At 43.5% G+C, this 23,154-nt stretch overlaps 1 protein-coding gene and 1 long non-coding RNA gene across 4 annotated transcripts in view; one reads left to right on the top strand and one right to left on the bottom strand.

Moving 5' to 3' along the window:
- ITGA1 (integrin subunit alpha 1) overlaps window positions 1-23,154 on the bottom strand; it is a 134,014-nt gene that overhangs the window by 75,697 nt on the left and 35,163 nt on the right. For both annotated transcript variants that reach the window (XM_053297216.1, XM_053297217.1), the window contains exons 2-8: window positions 21,380-21,500; window positions 19,827-19,939; window positions 16,808-16,896; window positions 14,886-15,000; window positions 9,255-9,382; window positions 4,622-4,770; window positions 1,596-1,746 (exon numbers count right to left, since the gene is read on the bottom strand). In XM_053297216.1, coding sequence (XP_053153191.1) covers window positions 1,596-1,746; window positions 4,622-4,770; window positions 9,255-9,382; window positions 14,886-15,000; window positions 16,808-16,896; window positions 19,827-19,939; window positions 21,380-21,500 — 866 coding nt within the window. The remainder of the gene's footprint in view (window positions 1-1,595; window positions 1,747-4,621; window positions 4,771-9,254; window positions 9,383-14,885; window positions 15,001-16,807; window positions 16,897-19,826; window positions 19,940-21,379; window positions 21,501-23,154) is intronic.
- LOC128345364 (uncharacterized) lies at window positions 627-21,993 on the top strand. 2 transcript variants are annotated; one of them, XR_008316400.1, is made up of 3 exons: window positions 627-796; window positions 19,487-19,573; window positions 21,414-21,993. It is a non-coding gene; the product is annotated as an uncharacterized LOC128345364 (long non-coding RNA). The 2 variants fall into 2 exon arrangements; XR_008316401.1 differs by lacking the exon at window positions 627-796 and adding an exon at window positions 16,422-16,555.

The raw sequence follows: 23,154 nt of genomic DNA, 5'->3' as shown, positions 1-23,154 counted from the left end.
AGTAGGATGCCTGAGATAATTTATGCAAAGTGCTGTATAAATACTGAATATTATTATTTTTAATAATATAATAATGATATACTGTAGTTAGTATAATTTTATTATAATTATTGAAATTACCCCCTCCATGCTACTTGAGCAAAGAGGCACCTTTTTATTTTTATTCAGCAGGAGGAGAGCAACTGGCCCTATCCATCTCCAGCACAGCATCCCTCCAGTGGCTGTTGCTGGTGTCTATCTTATGTTTCTTTTTCAGATTGTCAGCTCTTTGGGGACAGGGAACCAATCTATTTATTTATTTTTATCTCCGTAAACCATTGTCAGACTCCCAGGGGACGAGGTGGGCTCCTGGCCCTTCTTGAACTCCAGAATGACTGGGTAAGTACAGAAAAGGTCAGCCTCAGGAACGGCCAGGGGAAGAGGTTAGTTTGCCACCCGAGTCCTCCTCCTGGCTTGCTGCATTCAGCCGGGTCCCTCTCCTGGGGAACTCCTGACTCCCATACTCAGAAGGAGCTCCTCCTCATTGGCTGCCATGTCTTTAAGTGCCCCAGTGCAGAGCTGACAGGGCTTAAAGCCTACTTCCAGCCCCGCCCCCTTCCTGACCTTGCTTCCTGTTTCCTGCTCCACCCAACCTAGCTGTCTCCCTGCAGCTCTCCCTGTCTTGTCCTCTCAACCCCACTGGGACCCGACCAGCCTGGACCCTTGTCATCCCTGCCGCCCCCTGAAGGGAACGAAAGCCCCACAGGAGGGATGCCATGCCCTCCTCCAGACTCCACAGGGCCACGCAGCCAACCAGGTAACATGGCATCCCGACAACCGCTTTGGGAACTTTTGCTGAAAAATGGTATATAAAAATAAATATAAACATCAGTCATATTGGTCATCGTATATCAGTATATACGTATATCAGTCATCGTATATTGTTGAAAGGCCAGAAGTTCTTGGGGGGAAAGGAGGCTGGGGGACTTTTATACATTGGCCCCAAGGCCTAGGCTAAGGACACATGATGCAACAACCTTGCTGAAGCTACGCAGGTCTGCATCTGCTCAGTGCCTGGATAGGAGAGCACCTGAGAATCCCATGTGTAGTGCCTTGAGTTGGTGGGGGGCATAGCTCAGTGGTACAGCATCTGCTTTGCATGCAGAAGGTCTCAAGTTCAGTCCCTGGCATCTCTAGGTAGAGCTGCGAAAGTCTCCTGCCTAAAACCTTGAAGAGCCACTGCCTCACAAACGGTGCAAGAGTACATCAGCCCAGTAATGTTGCAAGCACACAAGTTGTGCAACTGCAAAATTAATGTCACACAGGAGTAAGTCCATGGTTTTCAGTGGGCTTTCCTTTGTGTAACATAGTTTGCCTGATTTTGTGTTTGCGTGATCTGCACAGTTGTGGAACTTGCGTGCACACAACATTATTGGCTGATGTGCCCTTGTGTGGCATGTCAGCCACTGTAGACCATACTGAGCTAGACAGACCAATAATCTGACTTGTATAAGGCAGCCTCCTATGTTCCTCTCATGGAAGAAAGGCAGGATACTACAAATACAATTCATAAATCAACAGTAAGGTTTAAGATTCCCTGTTAACATTTCACTTACAGCAATAGAAAACCTCTGTATATTTTGGTCTTCACAATCTTTAATCACTTGTTTTAATTTGAAGTTGTCATGGGATTCTCCATCAGTCACAACCACCATTACTTTCTGTACCCCACTGCGAGCTCCACGAGCTTCTGTAAAAGCTTCCTTCCTAAAGAGACAGAGAAAGAGAGACACAAAGCAAGAAGCAGCTGAAAATGCCTGAGAACCAACTTGATGATGATAAGCATAACATGTAATTGTTCATTTAAACCAAATAGCAGCAATGTGGCAGAATCCTGTGTACTGTAAAGGTAAAGTGTGCTGTCAAGTCGATTTTGACTCCTGGCGCCCATAGAGCCCTCTGGTTTTCTTTGGTAGAATACAGGAGGGGTTTCCCATTGCCTCCTCCCACAGAGTATGAGATGATGCCTTTGTGCATCTTCCCATATCGCTGCTGCCTGAAATAGTGCCAGTGGGGATTTGAACCGGCAACCTTCTGCTTGTTGGTCAAGCATTTCCCTGCTCGCTGCTTAAGGTGTACTGTACAGATGGACAAAGCACAGGATCCAGACTTGTATGAGCAGAACAATTCACACACAAGAGATCTTTCCCACCTCCACCCCACTGCAGTCCCCTAAGCCTCTCTGGAAGTGAGTGGGGTGGGCTATGGGGCATTTCCTGCAGAGGGAGGAATTATTTTTAAAGGGCACAGGCAACATCCGTGAGTAGAGCTCTGCTCATGAAAGGTGGCTTTTGTTGACTTTGGGGGATTCCCTCCTTGCCCTGTGGCCTCTTGTGCTCCATTTCACATCATTTCTGAAGTTCTTTGCTTTGACCCTCAAACACAGCTTTTCAGGTTGCCCAGGGCCTGCAGCAGGGAGGAGGTGGCAGAAAAGTTCCCTTGTGCAAATGTCATTCTGCTCAAGCAAGTGTGGCTCCAAGCCAGAGTATCTACTCAAACAGAAAAGGCGGGAAAGAGATTTGCAATGGGTGAGGTGGATGGATTAGGGAAGAGCCACCTGTCAGTGGAGGAGGAAGATAAAGTGCTGTTAGGTGGGTTGAGGACATGAGAAGAGACTTGGAGGAGGGGCAGGGGTGGGGAAGTGTATTAAGTAGAGCAGGAGAGTAGGGGGCTGTTCAGGAAATCAGGAGAAGCTTGTAGAAGGCACAGTGATGGGAACTGCAAAAGAGACAAGGAGGAGACCTGCCAGGGGATGAACTTGTGAAGAATGTAGGAAGAAAAGAGTTGACCCAAATTACTGCTGAGTTGCAGCACCTTCCCACTGTGGAGAGGCTAAGGGATCTGGAAGCTTTAGCTTGGTGGGGTGGGGGTGGGGGGGAGGACTCGTTGGCTGCATTTGCATGTAACGTGGAACATAACAGCAGAGGGCTATTGCATTCATGCCCTCCTCTTGGGCTTCCTGGAGGAATCTTTTTGGACTCTGTGCAAATCTGGATTCTGGACTAGACAGACCTCTTTGGTCTGATTCAGCTGGAATTTTCTTATTATTCAGTGGAGGATAATGGTGGAGATATTTTGAGAGGCAGAGAGCTTTAAAAGTAAGAACTGAGGAAAAAGTAAGAACTGGCAATGGAACGGGACAGGATGCCCTGTAAAGATCTGATATGGTGATATGGGCAAAGTGATAGGAGAGAAAAATGGTTTCAGAAAAGATGGCGATGCTGAGGGCTGTTCCAGGTAGCTCCCCTTTCAACTTAAAGGTGCCTCCAGTAGACCACCATTTTTGAACTATTCTCCCAAACCCACATTCACCTGCCTGTGACCAAAACTGTACTAGTACTAACCAAAAAATGGTACTCACAAAAAAACTAACCAAAAAATGGTTCCCACTGCCACCTGCAAGTCTAGCATCAAACATACATCAATGAGAAATAGGCAGGAAAAATCTTGCTCATGGCCAATCAGGTAAGAACAATTCCAACTCAGTTCTACAAGGCAACCAAGTATTCTCTCACTGAAGAAGGGTGGGTGGAAGGGAGCGACAGTCCCTGTACAGATGGCAGGGAAGGTGAGTGGAGCATGGCTATAAGGCCAGCACCCACCCATAGCTGATTGGGCACAATGATTGGGCACCAATTGTGCCCAGGCAAATAGCATACAAGAGAACAATTTATTATGAGGTGGCTAACAAATAATGTTTAGTTGTTGTTGTTGTGTGTGCCCATGAAGTTAGTTCCACCTACCCACCCCGCCATTGCCAACCACTTCAGACATTGTGGGTAGGACTGGCAGTAAGCCTAATGGGGAAAAAATGTTCTAGTAAGAACGAATCTGCCAACTTTCCTTTCACTATCCCTACAAGTTAGACCTCTTGCACTAACTCAAGGACGTCCACAAGTTAGACCTCTTGCACTTCAAATGTTCACATGCCCGCCATCTTGGATCAGGGTGGATGACCTCATTACAAACTACACCACTGAGATGTCCCTATGCGTCACTCACTACAACTGTACCAAATTTGGTTCAAATCAGTTAGACAGTCCACAAGTTAGCTCACTTATGCCTGAAACATGTATGCATCCACCACCTTGAATCGAGGTGGATGATATCATCACAGACTATGCCGCTGAGGAGTCCCTATGTGTTCCTATACCTGATTTGGTTCATACTGGTCCAGGCATTGTGAAGTTGATGGGGACACGGACACACGGACACACACACACACACACACACACACACTGCTGGGTGATCTCATAAGCCTACTGGAAAGCAGGCTAAAAACATCCCTTAAATTACAGACTAGCAAATTGAAATTGAATCCTCACAGTTTAATCAACTAAAGCTTTAGTTGATTTACCTGCTGAAATGATAAAAGATTCCAGTACTTTTCCAGCAGATTCCGGTGCTGCAGACAGACTGGGCAGCTCTTGTGTCACAGAATTCCTTATGAATATCAATTTGTCAAACTTGTGATGTGGTGATAGCAAGCATGCTTGGGAAAATCCAGGCTAGTAGCTCACAGAAACAACTAGTTGTTCTACCTTTACTCTGCCAGTTATTTCATTGTGCTTTATGTACTTACCTTGCGGTATCAATTCCAAGAGCTGTCATAGTTTGGCGTCCTCTTCTCTGAATAATTTTCTTTGCTGCAACAAGCACATCTTCTGTAGTTGTGTATGTGTTGAGGTTAAATTCATGGGTTACATTTTCCCCATATTGAACAATCCCAACCTGAAACACACAATTTTATACTTTTTATAAAACCATTTTATAAAACCCATCTACACATTTTTTTAATGGCTTCAAGGGCAGAATCGTCATTGAGCTCATTCTGTAGCTGAGCCAAGACGGGTACTCCAACTACATGGTTGTTAACTACGTTCCTTGGATAAGCTTATATGTGTGATATCTTCAAAGGCAATTCGGTATGTTGCTTCCACACCATATACTAACCTGAATGAACTTGTTTCTATCCTTTAGACTTTGAAATATCATGTGAAACAGTCACACCCTACATAGGCAGACAAAGAAACTTCTGTTGATCACAAAACTAAATATGTACCGGTAAGCTGGAAACCAATAGGATTATTCACATGATGAATAATCATGTAGGACAACTCAAGTTTGGGAGCTGTGCATGCTCTCATTTTTCTGATCATGCACTAGTAAAAAAAAGAATAAGGTAGGAGGTGCGGGGCAGTGATAATCTGCCAGCCTCCTGCTGAGTAGAAGGGCATGCAAAATGGTATTTGACTAATGTGCACAACATTAGTTTGTGTATCACCACAGGCAGCAGAATTACAATGAACAATGAAGCACACAACACATGCTTCATTTACGGGTTTCACTACCACAAGATATGGTGATGCCTACTAGATTAGATAGTATAAAGGGGGGATTAGACAAATTAGACAAAATAATTAATATCAGTGGCTCTGTCCCACTAGGGATGTGCTCGAAATGCGGTTCAGTGTCCGAATAGCAGGCACATCCCTTTAAAAATGAGGGCTTACACAGCCCCTTTGAAGTGCAGGAGAGCAGGTCTCTACCTGCTCCTTCTCCGATCATCGCTATTGTTGTATCCTGGCATTCCCCGACAGCTATGCCTGTGTGCTGGCGGGGCATCTCCCAGCTGCTCCGTGCAACATCAGCATGCACATGGTCTCTGCACATGCACAGCACTGTGCATATGTGGAGACCATGTGCGTGCTGGCATCACGTGTGGCAGCTGGGCATACTGGGGGGTGGGGTGGAATGCTGGGATTAAAGCAGTGGTGGTGATCGGAGGAGGAGCAGGTAGGGACCTGCTCCCCTCAGCTTTAAAGGGACTGTGTAAGCCCTCGTTTTTAAAGGGATGAGCCCACGATTCAGACACTGAATCACATTTTAGCACATCCCTATGTCCTACCCAGCAGCTGTACTCAGGTAGGAGGAAAAATCATTTAAGAACTGCTTTGCACAAGACAAAATGACCTAGCCAAATGCCAATTATATGTAGAAAACTGGATGGATTCTGCTTGTACTGAATGCACACATATGCCATTTATTGTGTGAAGGCATGGATGGAAACCACTGTTGGTGGCGGCTGCTTGCTGCACATTTGGCACAACAGCCATATACCTGTGCCTTCATCACAGACTTGAGATTCATTTATTTTCCCACCAACGTTTCTTGTAAAAGGAACATGAAATGAAAAAGAGAAGCAGTTTTCCTGAAAAAAGAGCTTTTCCCCCCATCTCCTTTTGCTTTAATGTTCTGAGAGGTTCTTGACTAGAGGTGATCTACGCATCTACTTTCTATTAGCATATTTCAAATTTGATATTCTGCTTTGATATTCTGAGTGCACTGCTCAGTCCAGCCACAGGGTGATAATAACAGACCCTGATTTGGCATATTTATCTCTTATTCATCTATTATTAAAAGTCTAATAACATTTGGAGATTTAAGACTAATAAGGCCTCTCTAGTTTTTATTGAGTCTTATCCTTTTATAGGTGGAGCAGGCTTGCATTTTAGATCTAGGTTTTTACAGATATGCTTTCCGTCGGTTTTATAACTCAGGCTTTTTACTCTAACATTTTTGTTTACTGGCTGGCATTCAGTGATGCCATTTGAACTGGGATATGTAAACATTAAGAGCAGCAGGATGGCACAGATGTTCTAATGTTACCAAAATAAAAATAATGACATTGCTTTATTCAATTGCATTTGAATGAAACAGGAGAACCACAGTTTAAAAAAAGAAAACATTAAGATGAGCCTTAATTGTTACTCTACTGCAGATCTGAAACTTTCCCCCTCAACCGATTTATTCACTCCTGGGAGAAGCTCAGAATTTCCAACCTCAGCTATGAGATTCAAACCATGGAGTCCGTGAGGCTAACAGTGACATACCTTTACAGTGGTATGAGGCCTACAAAATAGCAGGCTGAAGGAAGGGTTGGAGGAAAGAGGATGAAGTGAGTTATCATTATGACAGGAAAAGGTTCCCATAAAGAGGTGAAGACTACTTTTTCATCTCTGCAGAATACTAGAATTTAGGGTCATCCAGAGAAACTGACTGGCTAACATCCAGTCTATGTTTCATGTGTTGAATAATGTTGCACATGTGCAATGGGCACCAATCCTTAATTCCTTCTGCAGCCTTCTGTGTCTCTCAAAAATATGTCCCTGAGGATCCCGAAATCCTCAGAGACATTTTTGGGAGGCACAGAGGGCTGCAGAGGGAAACTGGTGGAAATTGCTTGTCTCCCATTGTGCATGCAAAATGTTCTGCATGCACAATATTAGTCTAGATCTGTGCCACAGGCAGAAGAATTATGACAGACCATGAAGCACACAACACATGCTTAATTTAAGGGATTCACTGCCACAAGATGTGGTGATGGCTACTATCTTAGTTTTAAAAGGGGATTAGACAAATTTATTCATAACCATATCAATGACTACTAATCAGTGTGTGTGTGTGTGTGTGTGTTCGTGTTCAGAGGTGGTATGCCACTGAATACTAGTTGCAAGGGAGCAACAGCAAAAAGGGACTTTGAGTTTCATGCCCTGCTTGTGAGCTTCTTGAAGGCATCTCATTGGCCACTGTAAGAAACAGGATGCTTGGCTAGGTCTAAACCTTTACTTGATAAATAATGTTGATACATTGGACTCAACTTGATCCTACACATCAGAAAGAAGTAATGGATGACATCCAGATCAAATTACTCATGAGTAGAACCACTGAAATCAATCTGACAAGCTCATCATCATTAACTTGTCCCATTAATTTCAGTGGGACTATTCATGAGTAACTTTGTCTAGATTTCAGCCAACAGTTCCATAGCATTCAATGTTTGTGCTTCCTCTAAGCTATAGTGACTATTAAAACACACACACACACACACACACACACACACACACACCAACTCTTGAATTCTTGTATTCCTTTTAGATTCTACTTGGTTTTATTTTACACAGGGGAATAACTGTTTAATTATTAATGTAAGGGGGAAAAGCTTTACCCTTAAGAAAGGAAATGCTGTGCATTTCTGCATGATGAGGCTAAATTTTATATGCTTTTTTCTCCCTAGACATTTTCTGTTTGATAGTCGCCACAAATAAAGGTCACTCTTTAAAATAATGTATCTTTAAAAAACAGAGTATATCCTCAGAATTACTTATTTTTCACTTTGAGAATGATGGTGGAGAGGGAAATATGCCAGGCACTCAATAGAGTGCCTGTTTCTGCCAGTGGCCTAGGGCTGAAACATATGTAAGATGTTCATCTTTCCTGGCATACATAAAACACGCATCTCAGCAGAAGGGACAACCATTATCTCCTCATACAAGACCTGGTAGTGTCAATGAAATGAACCAACCAACCATCATATATCATTCCAACTTCTTCTGTTGCTGATTTAGGTGAATATCCCATGCTATACTTTGACCATTTAGTGACGACTGGCTTGTAATCTGGCTCCTTTCATACCCTTGTCCCTTTTGTCTCTAATATTATATTTTCTGATCCATCAAAAATCTCTTTAGGCACCTCATCTGCTTCAGGACTACTACCCAGGAGCTGGGAAGTAGGGATGTGCAAAATGTTTCGACGTCGAAATGTTTTGACTTGAAACGGACCATTTTGAGTGTTTCGAGCTCGAGGTCCTTTTAAATAAAGGACCTTTTTCAAGCTTGGAACACAACAATCCCATTTCAATTAGAAAGATTTAAATGTTTTGAGTGCCATTTTGGAGACCTGCTTTACCCTTGCTGATTGGTTTTCTGGTCCTGGCTTCTGATTGGCTTGCGATCCCATGGGGTTTCTTGGGAAAGGCTAAACATTTGTTTAAAATTGCCTGCTTGCCCATTTCTTTTGTGGGTTGGATGGTAGGTAGCACCCATCATGCCCTACCACCCAACCCACTTTGGAGTCCCTAGGAGCTATCCATGGGGAACAATTGGGTGTTTCAAGTTTCTCCATTGTTTCCTATGGCCGAAACTCTCAGAATGCTTCAAGTTTTGTTCTGTTGAAACAACTGGGTTGACCACTGTTTCAACGATACGTTTTGGCTGTCTGAGTTTTGTTCTGAGCTCAAAACAAAATGCAAAATCCGTTTCATGCACATCGCTACTGGGAAGTCCATGTCATTAGTATCCTTGATCACAGAGGTCACCCCTATTTCCCCCTGTTATAAATAAGACAAGAAGGATCAAATCTCTGCACCATACCTGTGTTTCTTGGGGACCTATGTCCATATTTTTCAGCAGGCTGTTCAAAAAGTCTGTGACACTCTCCCATGGATAAATACTGTTCGATCCATCAAGAACAATGACAATATCCAGCTGGTTCTTACATTCTGGAACATGATTTGCAGGATAATAGTGTAAGGAAATGAATACCATGGTATTAATATCTTAAAGTTTTTGTATTAAAACTAGTGCATTATTTGAAAGGAAAGCCTCTTGCATTTCACAGGAAATTACATCCAGGTACATACGCTGAAAGCACATCCTCAGTATTAATTAGTCAAAATCTTGATGGGTTAGCTCTTTTTCTCTGTCCCACGGCCATCCAAGTGGTCAGCAGAAAGCAGAGGATGGGACTGCTGAGTTCCTATTACTTGAGTCAATGGCCGTAATGGGAAACCATACATAACAGGAAACTGGAGGTCCCTTCCCAAACCTGAATGTATGAACCTGGGAGAGCACTATGCCTTCACTGCAAACCGGAGTTGAGGGACGAAGCTCCTCCCTCACTCTGGCTGCTATTGGCTGTATGGGCTGTCCTTCAGGAACAAAGGAAACCTGCACTGCCAGCTCCCCCACCTCTCTGTGGTCTTGTTGACTGTAGAGAGGAAGCTGTCTGTTATGTCTGGAGAGTGGGTGGGTGGGTGGGTGGGGGGCGTGGAACTGTGGCTCCCTTGGACACATGGTTTGGCATTATGTATAAGCCAGGCCAATGACTTGAGCAGTTTGGTAGGCCCTGTTGGCAGGGGAAAGTGCAAAGCTGATGGGATGAGGGGAAAGGATAATATTTAATCAACCAGTTTGGCAGTCTGGTTAATTTGATGCATGTGAATGTGTGAAATATTCACCAGACACACATTCATCTATCAAATAGTTGTTGCAGGACTGATGGTGGGGCGCAGAAAGGTTAGAAGGGGGCATGTGCAGCATTGGGATTTCAAATTGGGGACTTTTCAGGGCACACTTTGCTGTTTGTACTAGTTCTGGCCCTCAATAGTTGCAGAATAAAATATTTAGCAAATATTCAAGTCCTTGAACATTCAAGAGATCTTCAAAGGTAGCCCCAAACTAGGTTCCTTTGATGAGGAGAATCCCAGAAATGTAACCTGAAATTTTTGAGGCATGGTTGGGGGGCATATAAGGATGTGCCAATCAATGTATACTTGCTTGACAAAGCTTCACCTTGATGAGCAGCAACAGTAACAGAAGTGCTTCAAGCACAGCTGGTCTTTGCATCAGCCAGCTCCTGCCGGCAGCTATTGATTTCCTCTGAATATGTGCTGGGGAATTACATGACATTGTGATGTCATGACATCTGTTGTTCCCCGGAGCGTTTTCAGATAAAAATGAGTGGCAGCCAATAGGGGCCATCTATCATAAAGGCAGTAGTGCATAAAGCACTTCTGGTGCTGTGACCACTCACCAAGGCACAACTTGGTCAAGCAAGTATATATCCACTGATAATCAACTTGTGACCTCCCCCATGAAAACATTGAGTTATTTTGACAGGCTTCCCACAACATCACCTTTAAGCGCCCCCCCCTCGCCACCCATTTTCACCAAGCAGAAAAGTCTCCTCAAAAATGGGAGAAGAGTTTCGGGACAGCACTAGTCTACAACACCTGTCTGGTCTCACTGTTTGCTGGTGGATGATGAGGTCCAATGGTAATAGCTCAGATAATGTTTCTGTCTTCAACTTACATAAACTCAGCTGATATAAGTGCAGACCCATAATCTGCAACAATAGTATTTGGTAATCCATGTGTCACAATAATTGGAGCAGGGCTGTGATTGTTGCAATATATGTTTGTGATAGGACTAAGATTGCTTCCATTCATTTTGAGTAGGATTCTGCTACAAACTACTACTAGTAGTACTACTGTTTATATACTGCTCCTGAACAATCGTTCTCAAAGTGATTTATACAGAAATGCATATTAAATGAATAAGATGGTTCTCTGTTTCAAAAGAACAATTGAAAATGAAATGTAAGGTAGACACCAGTTACAACCACCAGAAGGATGCTGTCCTGAATAGGGCCACTTGCTATCCCCCTGCTAAATACAAGAGAATAACTACTTTAAAAGGGGCCCGTTTGTTCATTAGCAGAGGTCAAACCAATTCGACAAACACTATTCATGAAAATTGTAGTGAATGTTTATGAAGCTGCAAAATCAATTTAATAAGTATTATTAATGAGTATTATTGTTTTAACCTGTTTCATCTTAAATGGTGACATTTGTCTTAAATGGTAAAATACATTCTTGTATTTGCATGGGGCGGTATAGAAATGTAATAAATAAATAAATAAATTACAACAGTTGTGCAGTGTGCTGTAAGCCTTTTAAAACTGCATCACAACATTTGGATTACAGGACCGGAAGAGAACAAAAGTCCATCCCTTTTAGTCTATAGCTAAAAGTAAGACCACCCATACATTGAAACCACTGTGTTCCACAAGCAGAAAGTAAGTGCGGAGCAGAAATGTACCTTCATAGTTTTGAATGACTTCAGCAAGTAAGGCCCAGAACAGATGGAAAGCCTGATTAGAAGAGGGTTGTAAACCCTGGTTTACATCTGTACTGGGCCTAAGCCAAACCACATGCTGCAAATGTATGCAGAAATTGTTTACAAGATTAAAGAATAAGTAACAAACAAAACAGGAGTTTTCATATGGATTGTCTATGCTGGGGTCCTTAAATATCCAAGGATCCTCTCTGAACTGGTTCAAATGTTTGTTTTTAGTCATCTTGCCATCCAGTGTGTGTACTAGTCTCACAACAGATAACCATTTGATCCATGAGGCAGAAATGTTCGTGATTTCAGAAGCTGAAAGAAGTGAGGCTTCCAAGTTCTCTGAAGTTGTTGCAGCCAATATCCATGATCTGGCTATCATGTTACACTGATTTTGCAGAAATGGCACGAATATCTTACATATACATGAAAACAAAGATGTAACATCTGAACTGGGTCTCAGTAAAAACATCAACAACATATTCTAGGCTCACTGAGTATGACTCAGACAAAATAATGAAAGATGGCTAGTCTGGTATTACTTATACTTGTCCTCAGCCAGAGAGCAACAAGCTGAGAAGAAACGGAAGGAGCAAAACCACATGTTCCCAGAGCAAGTGGTTAATTGTGAAGTAAAATAATTCTGAAAGAATGAGTCTTACAGATGGATTATTTGATTTCTAGCTCTGGTGACCACCACAAAGGGTAGAATGCATTGCCTCTTGGTTAACAAAGTTGGGGCAAGGTGGGAATGGGATGTGGCATCTTGCCTTGCAGTCCAGTCTAGGCACATACTAGAAAAGGCCAGGGAGAAGTCTGGAATGTATTCATATCTCCCTTGTATGAGTAGGTACGTATATTCTGGTTTTCATAGTGTGGTGGCAATCAGGTTGCATTATATCAAATATTTCAGAGGTTCCTTTAAAATCTAGCCATAGTGTTTCATGATGGTTCAGCTGACCATTGAATATGCAGGAGAACCTCATTATCTGTAGTTCCACTTATCCACGGGGTGTCTAATATGACACCTGTTTCCAGTATCCGTGGATACTAATGGGTTAAAACCCATGTATTCATGGCTCCTAGAGGGCCAGAAGTGACTGCAGAGGTAACCTCTGGCCACTATGTTGTCTGGAGGAGCCTAAGAAGAGACAAGAGGAGCGATCTTGTGACTCATGTCTTGAAAAAAACAGACTCCCCCCCCGTGATTTTATGTGGTTTTTTGGGGGGATTCCTGGGCACATGGGGGACCCACAGAGCACACTGCAGTAAGTTCTGGGCTGTTTGGGGGATTTTTAATTTCCTCCCCTCCACCTTGGAACCTAACCCCACTTTATCCATAGCCCCAATGCCTCATTACTTGTGGTTCTGTTCCTTCCTAGGGTAGTCCACATGCCTTCTTAAAGACTACTGCATGGGTATCAATGTTATGAATAAGGAGGCCAATGTCATTGAAGCATAAGAAGCTGCCTTATACAGAGTCAGGCCATTGGTCCCTCTAGCTTTATTGTCCACATAGGCAGTATTGTAGCTCTGTTGTCTACCATCTAACTCTAGCTAGCCATCTCACTCTATTGTCTACAATACAATGTAGACAGTATTGTCTACACCAGGCCTGCACAACATAAGACCCTGGAGCCAGATCTGGCCCATGGGGGCTTTCTTGCTGGCCGACAGGTAGAAGTATCCTACAGCAACAGCACCCTAGAAAGGCAGACAATCACCCTTTGGGTCAGTTACAGTGACTGAACAGGAACAGGACCTATTTTTTGGCCACTATCTCTTGTTAAAATTGTAGGTCCCTTGACAAAGGGAAAAGATCCATCAGTAACGAATAAGTGCTTTCATTAATATATGTAATAATTACTTTCAGTGTATTGATGTGCTGAAAATTGACCTCAGCCCTCAAATACCATGTTGTGTCTGGTTCCAGCCCACCAGGGCATTTGAGTTGTGCAGCCCGAGTCAACATGGACTGGCAGCAGCTTCTCCAAGGTTACAGGGAGGACTCTCAGCCCTATGTGGAGATGCCAGGGAAGGAACTTGGAGCCTTCTGCATGCAAGCATGTGGGTGCTCTTCCCCAAGCAACTCCATCCCCTAAGGGGAATATCTTACAGTGCTCACACATATAGGACCAGGTCTCACAATCAGCGAGACCTGGTTTCTTCCAGTGAGCAGGGAGAGCGGGCTAAGCCCGCTCTCCTCACACACAAGCGTGGAGGGAGCCCTGGGTGGCTGGATTGGCCGCCCACACGATTGCTGGCTCCGTGACGAAGCCGGCAGGGGCTGGGGGGAGCAGGGGCCACGCGGCCCCCGGAAGCCCCAGTATGCCCTGCGCGAGTGTGCAGGGCATACTGGGGAGACCCCCGGAGCCGAGAGGCGGCTTTTTGCCTACCCTCTGGGGGTCTAATCGTGAGTAGCCGTGGTGCGGAGCCGCACTGCAGCTACTCACGATCAGAGAGCCCGGTTTTGCGGAGTGCTCGCTCCGCAAACCCGGTCTAAGGGCAGGGGTACTTGAGTGGGTTAACTGCTCGAGAACCACCGGGCTCGCAGCCAAGCCCGGTGGTTCTTATGATCGCCAAAGGCTCTCCTAGCCTGATTTGTGCCGATCGTCAGAAAAGCCCCATAGTCTCCCTTTCAAATGCAAGCCAGGGAAAACCCTGCTTAGCAAAGGGAGTAATTCATGCTTGCTACCACAAGCCCAGCTCTCCATTTTCAACTGCTGCATAGGCCATCACGTGGTTTGACAAGAGTTTTGTGTTGTCGTCAGAGGTAGCAGATCTAACTTATGAAGACATTTTAAATCATTTGTGTTCTTGATCTAAAGAAGTTTTTGTTTCACTGGGACTGCATGAAGACTATTTTTAGCCTAATATTTGCTCATGACATAGCATCCCAAACTCTGTTTATGCAATAATGAATTCCAGAGGTAGCAAGCAGTTAGGTTTTATACAGACAGTGATAACATTTACTTAACTTGGTAATGCTGGTAGACTTGAAAAATAGCTTTTGCTTTTGGTATGCCTCTGTGTATACATCTGCCCTCTCAATGCTCCATACTTCCAGCACATATAAGAGCAGCCTTCTTATACACATACCTTGCACAGATGGGGCAATGGAGTTTACAACCTCAAAAGTAGAGCTCACATTTGAACAGATGCCGGTTGTGTAATGCAAGCGCCCACACTTGTAAGCATAAAGAGGCCCACATGCCTTCAAGGAGGAAAGAAACATTACAGTTAGCCTTGCTGGAAGCTTGCAACAATGCTTTTTATTTTGGCAATGGTTGTAAATATACTTGCTAAAGTACCACATGGCAATATAAAATACTGTGGCTGAAATGTAGAGCAATGAAGGCTGACTGCAATGGGAGCTGCATCTTAACATACCCAGAGGCGTCCCCACTACTTCTGTCCTTGTGTGCATGAGGGTGGGGCAGGGGAGTCATTTGGGGTTATCTTTCCTGCTTTTGAAAGTGGCCTGTGCCTTTCAAACTGACGTCCTTGAGGGTTGCACAGCCCTCAGGGATATATTTTTGGATGGCATAGGGTACTTCCAAAGGTAGGGCAGATTGGCCCAAATTATCTCATCCTCACAGGTACAGTGGCAGCAAGGACACTGTACACAAAGAACACAAGTCTTCAATTGTGTTAAAATACAATTTCCATTATGTCTTTCCTGTGTTTCTGTGGATGTCAGCCATTATGTAAATGCAATAGCACATTAGGGGCTCTGTAAGCTCACAGCTTAATTTGAATTATGATTTGAATTACAGCAACTGGCGAACTGGCAACACACAAGCCCAGTCTGAGCTGTGACACCCCTATCAATATTTCATTCAATTATGGTAAAATGTTTGCTCACAGCAAGGAAAACAAACACATATTTTCAAGTTATAAGAAAGAAACATTCCACGCTTTGATTTGGATTTTGTATGTAATGTGTACATGTATGTACATCTTCAATGGCCAAGAATATACACTAATAAATGTGAAGCTTGTAGCACTCAAGGAGATCAGTCTGTGTGGCAAAACATCTTTTTGCCCCTTCTCTAGTATTTCAATAACAAAATGGTTCCACCCCCATAAGAAAGTTGATTACCTCTTTATTGTTGGGGTGTGTGTGATTCGTCTTCTGTACTGTATTAATATGCATACTAGCTGGCCCTGTGCAGAACATCTGCACACTAGGACTTTATTGCTCTCCTTAAAGTTCCACCACAGCCCCTGCTTTATTGCTCAGTCTCAGCTACCCCACTCACAGCCACCCTACCCCCCGCCCTGGTTGCATATGAAAGGGAGACTAGAAGTGTGAGCACAGTAAGATATTCCCCCGCTTAGGGGACGGAGCCACTCTGGGAAGAGCATCTAGGCTCCAAGTTCCCTCCCTGGCTTCTCCAAGATAGGGCTGAGAGAGATTCCTGCCTGCAACCTTGGAGAAGCCACTGCCAGTCTGTGAAGAAAATACTGAGCTAGATGGACCAGTGGTCTGACTCAGTATATGGCAGCTTCCTATGTTCCCACCACTTTCAGCCACCCCACTCAAAGCCAGCCAGCCAGCCAGCCCTCCCCTCCCCTCCCCTCCCCCCGCTCTCTCAGTTTACCCAACTGCTGCTCACTCCCTCAGCTCCAACCGCTGGCCTCTGTCACTCTGCCGAGTCTCCTCATGAGGAGGATGGCCAAGCTGGGGCAGGAGAGAGTATCGAGGTCTATCTGGGCAGGCCAGATGGGAAGTCCCGGCTGTGCTGTTGTCCTCACAAGGAGACTTGGTGAGGCATCAGGGGCTGGCGGTTGGAGCTGAGGGAGGGAGTGAGTGATGCCACTGCTCTTTCTTTGGCCCTCCTGCTCCTCCTTGGCAGCAGCTGCCCCTCCATCCACTCCTCCTCCTCTGTGCCCACCCTCTCTCTCTCCGAGTGTTGTCAGAACTCTCGTGAGATGTGCCACGTACCATGGGATTTGTTACATGCATCCTATGGCTTTTATATATAAAGATTATGTATCCAAAATACTTATTTGCTTACCAAAAATCCTCCATTTGGGTTGGTCACTAAAGTTGATCCAAGAGTCATGTTCTCCTTTACTTCTGTAACTTGAGGAATAGATGTGTTCGCTATAAATAGATCAACATTTTAAGTATGTAGATGTGAAAACAAAATGTCAAATCATGCAGCAGTTTCTGTAAATGAAAAAATCCAACAAAACATCTTATATAAATCACAGTTGCTTTCTATTTTGTTCCCTCCTCGTTGTTCCCCCTTAGGATTCTAATGAACAAGTCAAAAAACTGGCTTTCATCCCAGAAACTTTGTCTGGGACACTGTTTCACATAGTTTTCTTGAACCTCAAAGAGGATGTCTAAACAGCAATGCAATGACAACAGGAGATAAGCATTCACATAAACTTGCTAATAAGAAAAAACATTCCAATTTCCATATGATTTTGCTATTAAACTGCTAACATATTTGTCATGGTACGAGATCAGTGGTATATGTGGTATTCCAGTGGGAAGAAAGTAAAATAATGATGGGAAAGGAAATTATTTGAACTCGCACTATTCTCCCATTAGTAAAATACATATTTTATAGGCACATGTCTGTTGCTGATTCGGGCTTAAGGGTAGGGCAGGAGTGGAAGCTTCTGGTTGGTGGTAGAGGAACAGACCCTGGAACTTTCTTTAGGGGGAAAGCTTTTTTTTTTTTCCCCTGAAAAAGGAAAAACAGTGTCCTACATTGCTAAATAAAACCAGAAATTCCATCAGAAACCCTGTCAGTCTGCACACACAGAGGTGGAGGATCAGTGCCTCTGTGGGGGATTATTCTGAGGAAGAAGTGGGATTCTTGAGGGATGTGCACAAGGGATGAGGGATGTGCACAAGGAAAGGGAACATGGCCTTTAGGGGAGGAGACAGAGTGGCTGTATTTGCACATAACGCAAAAACGGAGTTAAATGGGGCCAGAGGTTGCCAAACCTGAATGTCCGAATGCAAGACAGCACCTCCAAACTCTGGTTTTGCATGGAGGGCAACATGAGGTTCATGCAAGAAGGAAGCCCACACAGCCATTTCCCCCTCCTCTCTGCAGTTGCTCTGACTGCAGAAAGAATGCTCTTCAGTATGTCCAAATTAGGACAGGAGAGCAGAGTGGGATGAGGATTGGAACGGTAGGTCTGTTGGATCTGCAGTTCCGCATTACAACGCGAACATGGCCATTGAGTGGAATGCGAGCAAAGTTTTGTTTCAGGATGGAGAGCAAGGCTGAGCGGAATGCAAGAACGGCTGAGTGGAATGCAAGCAAAGCAAGTGTTAACCCCTGGAGCTATTTAGCCAACAGGGACAACATGTTTTTGGATAAAATAACCTGAAGATTTGCAGATTGTTTTTTTAAAGCAAGTGCAACAAGCAAAGAAAGTATTCTACTCAGTCAAATTCAGGACCTATAGTCCATGTGACTCAAACTGTCATTTGAGAATATGGGCTTTAGATTGTGCAGATTAATAAAAAATGAGCACAGGCAATGTTATCTGAAAATGTGGATTGTGCTTGTCAACATTTCTGATCATACTATGATCTGAATCAGATACATCAGATCATTCTGATCTGAAGCGCCACAGAAGTAATTGTGCAAGGGGGGGATTTTTACTGATCTCTCCTTCCCCCATAAGTGTCTTGTTTCACCCAAAAATATGCCCTTGAGGGGCATACAACCTCCAGATACATATTTTTGGATGGTATAGGGCACTTCTGGGGAAAAGAGAGAGCTGTGAAAATCTATCACCCCACCCTCCCTTGTGTGATCGCCATTGTGGAGCTCCATAAGTTCTTCACAGAGGAAACACTTCCTTCTCTTGCATGGCCATATAGTTAGTGAAGATGTTGGCCACTATTTTTAATTCATAGTAAAGACAGAGGAGTTCTAACAAACTCATGGTAGGAGAACAATGCACAAGCTCCCATTTTGTTTTCCCACTTGTTTACATTAATTCAATTTGTGTACATCCATGAAGCATAAGGCCCTCTTTCATTTTTATCATGCACTTGTGTATGCAGGTACAAGCAGGGATTAAAGTCACTTTGATTTCCTGGGTAGGCTCTAGACCTATGTATAATTAATTCACAACAGTGGTAGGTTGCTTTCTTGGGTTTGGGGGCGCGAATGGCAGTCTTCCAACTTAGTATAGCTGGATCTAATTTTGCGACTTGTAGTATAGGAAGAGTGACAGTTTTCAAAATGAAAAAGAAATGTAAAAGCTCTCTTTGTATGCTTCTTATAAACATATAAGAGCCCCTGGTGGCGCAGTGGTAAAACTGCCGCCCTGTAACCAGAAGGTTACAAGTTCGATCCTGACCAGGGGCTCAAGGTTGACTCAGCCTTCCATCCTTCCGAGGTCGGTAAAATGAATACCCAGAATGTTGGGGACAATATGCTAAAAATCATTGTAAACCGCTTAGAGAGCTCCGGCTATAGAGAGGTATATAAATGTAAGTGCTATTGCTATTGCTATTGCTATATGTTCATTTCCCAATGGACAGGCACAGCACTGACCAAAGAGTGTATGCCTGGGTCTACTCTTGGAAAGTGGTGGGTAGGCTCAGCCTACCTAGCCCTGCTCTGACTTTATCCATTGGGTACTGGGCTGTATTAAGAATTAGTGTTAATTCTGGAGCGTCATGGAGACATATCTGTGATCTCACTTTTTTACAGGAATTGACCTGGTTATCTTCCTGTGCAGCCCTGGCCCACGCTAATATTTCTCCATGCAGTCAGTGATGCACCCATGTACGTCACCAGGTAAGAAAAAAAGGATGCACAAATGAGTGAATGGGTCAAAAAACAGTAACTCTGTACTCACACAGCAGCATAAACTTTCCTATAACATGTCATACATGCTATATTTTTACAAAGAGCTTATTTCTGTCCAGAAAAAAAAGCATCATATGTTTAGTGACCTCAAATCACAAGACAACCATGGAGAATATATAACTCAGGCCTTAGCCATCTCTTAACCATCTCTGAACGGCTGCTAGTCCATTTACTTTCTTACCTGGCAAATTCAATTTTACGCATGGCAAACTAATGCCTTGTCCTACTGGGCATTTGTAGACATCACCTGTTTTCTTCTGGGGCTGACCAGCTAAAGGGGATCCAATAAGCACCCTGAAAAGAAAGAAACCACAATCATCTTCTTAATATACCACATATTTCCTCCCTAGGTTTCTGTAAGTTAAAATAAGTTTTTTTAAAAATTAAATATTGTCAGTTCTATAAAGCTGAATATATAATGAACAAAGATAAATTAGGAACATAGACATATTAATAGTTTTAATAGTTTTTAACTTTGTTTTAAATTTAAAATTATTGTAATGTTTTAAACCTTTATATTTTATTTGGTTTGGGTTTTTTTGTAAACTGTTGTGATGGGACATGTAGCCAAGGGACTCACTGGGCAGTCACTTAACTCTCAGCCTAACCTACTTCACAGGGTTGTTGTGAGGATAAAAACAACCATGTACAACACTCTGGGCTTCTTGGAAGAAGAGTGAAATATGAATGTAAAAATAAATAAAATAAATACAATTAAAAATATAGGAGCTGGTGAGTACGTGCATGAGTGTGTGTGTGTGTGTTGTCCTAGCAGCGTGGTGTAGTGGTTAGAGTGCCGGACTAGGACTGGGGAGACCCAAGTTCAAATCCCCATTCAGCCATGAGACTTGCTGGGTGACTCTGGGCCAGTCACTTCTCTCTCAGCCTAACCTACTTCACAGGGTTGTTGTGAGGAGAAACTTAAGTATGTAGTATACCACTCTGGGCTCCTTGGAGGAAGAGTGGGATATAAAATGTAATTAATAAACAAACTGGTGTTTTGGGCTGAGGGTTGAGAGATTGGTTGGTGTGTTCTGAATAGGAGAGATTGTTCAGGGGGGCATTGCGTAGAACTTGAAAAGTGAATGTGTATGTGTGGAGGCTGGAGAACCAGCAGTGTTCTGGGCAGTAACAGACAAGAAGGTCTGGAAGAATTCACTAAGTTTACAAACCCAGTTTTAATTACTTTTGTCCCAGTTATCTCACCACCCCACCCCCATATGTTACATTTTATCCAAAGGAAAAGAAACACTTAGAAAGTTGAACAGCGGATGTACCTAGTAACTTGGTAGAGAAGCTTGTGTGCCCTGCTTTGCAGAGATCTTTATTCTAATCAGTAAATAATAAACTTATTCATTGTTTTCATTCTATCCCTCAATTTTGGTTTCATTTATATCCTAAACATATGCCTCTCCTGAACTTGTAAGGCTACGTAGCCAAAAGAGGTTGAGTACCGAGAGCAGGGTAACAATAATGTATATGGTGGCAGCGAGAGGAAAAAATATAAATATAAATATAAATAAATGAATAAATAAATAATAGATAGAGATATAGATATAAACAAATCACCTCCTTGGAATTGAGGGGGGTATCAGGGAGGGGCACTGACAACTGTCCAGAGACGTATGTTTTGGGCGGTATACAAAATATGTCAAATAAATAAATATTTATAACAGGAGGTGGGAAAGGGTTATACTTCTTTAACTGAAGGAGAGATCTATAAAAATAACTAACCATTTTCCTTCTTCATTTTCAAATTGTTGAACAGTATATCCAAACATATCTTCGACCGGGCCACTGAAGCTCATTGTATCTTTCACATCAACATTGAATGACAGACTGAGGTGCAGAAGAGCTGTAAATATTAGGAATAGAACAAAGATGCATCACTGTGTGAAGATGAAGCCCGGACAATTAATGTATACTTATACTGTACGTTATTGATACATGTCACTGTGCATTAAGAAGACTGATATTTCAGGTTGCACTTCCATATACACTTTCACATTACTCTAGCCATAGGCTGCTACAATTTGAGAGGAGTTTGCTATAGCTGCCAGTGTTGGAGTTGGACTGGGGAGATCTGGGTTCAAATCTCTACTCAGTGATGAATTCATGACCTGAGAGTCGTCTTCTCTCAGATTAACCCACTTCACAGGGTTAGTGTGAGGATATATAGAACAATGTAACCTTGAGCGCTCTTTGGAGGAAGGGTAGGACAAAAATGCAGTAAATAAATGAAGGCCTAAACTAACATCCATAGGTGAACCAATATAGCCAGACAAGACATAATGATTTATTTGGTGAATAAAAACAATTGAATCTGGAAGATTTAGATTCTCACATAAGACTTATGATGCCTTAGGTTTTCATGTAACCAGCTCTGGATAGGTTAAACGAAACATAATGTGTGATCTTTCACATGGAAAGAACACACCTAAGGGGTTCTGCTTCTGGTTATCTGAAGTGAAATCTTGGTGAATGAAGTGTATATTCCAGAATCATATTATGTTCCCAGTTTGCAAAACAGTTTAATGAGTGTAAAAACAGCTACAAGGTATGATGTAGAGTTCTTTTCATTGCTTTATTTTCAAAGGAGGAAAAATTCTGATGAAAAGCATGATGAAAGATGATCGAGTGTATGAAAGAGATTGCAAAAGAGAATAAGTTAATGTTGCAAGTGAGTGTGCACTCAAAGATTGCATGAGTTTATGGCCTTGCAGATTTAGGCATCCAAGGAAGGAATGTATTTCAAAATTAATTTAAAAAAAATTGGCAGGAAACCTACAGGTTAATCATTCAGATCAGAAGTCAAATGCACTGAATGTATTCAAGCAAAAGCAACAAGGGGCACATATTCATCAACCAGAGAAAAGCAGTCCAGTGAGGTTCTGGATTTGATTCACAGTGCTATCTGTGGGCCCTTCTGAGTAAAGACACCAGTAAAGAATAGCTATGTCCTGACTTTCAGTACCGCCCCGCCACTGCCCCCACGCCTGCCTTGCTCCAGCACGCCTTTAAAAAAGCCTGCCATTGTGCAGCAGCAGCACAAGCTGCAGGGAGGGTGGGGCCAGATGAGGAGGGGAGAGTTCCCCTTTACTGAGACCTTTACCTGGGGGGGTGGGATGGGGCGTGGCAGTTAATGGGATGGGGGGGCAAGGAGGGGAGAGTTCCCCTGTTACCGTCCGGGATAGGAGGTGGTAATCTCCTTCCAGCTCTGCTCCCTTCTCCCAAGTGACTGGATGGGCCTCTCTGCTTCCTCCATGTTGGGGAAGGCCGGAAACTACCTGCTTAGCAGAGACGCGAAAGGCCATTTAGTCACTTGGGAGGAGGGAATGGAGCTGGAAGGAGGTCTCCACCTCCCACCCCGGATGGTAACAGGGGAACTCTCGCCTCCCACCCTCCCTGCAACCGCCACACCCCATCCTACCCACCCCCTGGGTAAATATCTCAGTAAAGGGGAAATCTCCTCTCCTTGTCCCCCCTCCACCACCATGCAGCAGCATTAT

Source organism: Hemicordylus capensis, chromosome 2 (genome assembly GCF_027244095.1).
Source record: "Hemicordylus capensis ecotype Gifberg chromosome 2, rHemCap1.1.pri, whole genome shotgun sequence".
In the NCBI taxonomy this organism is placed as follows: Eukaryota; Metazoa; Chordata; class Lepidosauria; order Squamata; family Cordylidae; genus Hemicordylus; species Hemicordylus capensis.
This window is presented reverse-complemented; position numbering and strand designations above follow the sequence as displayed.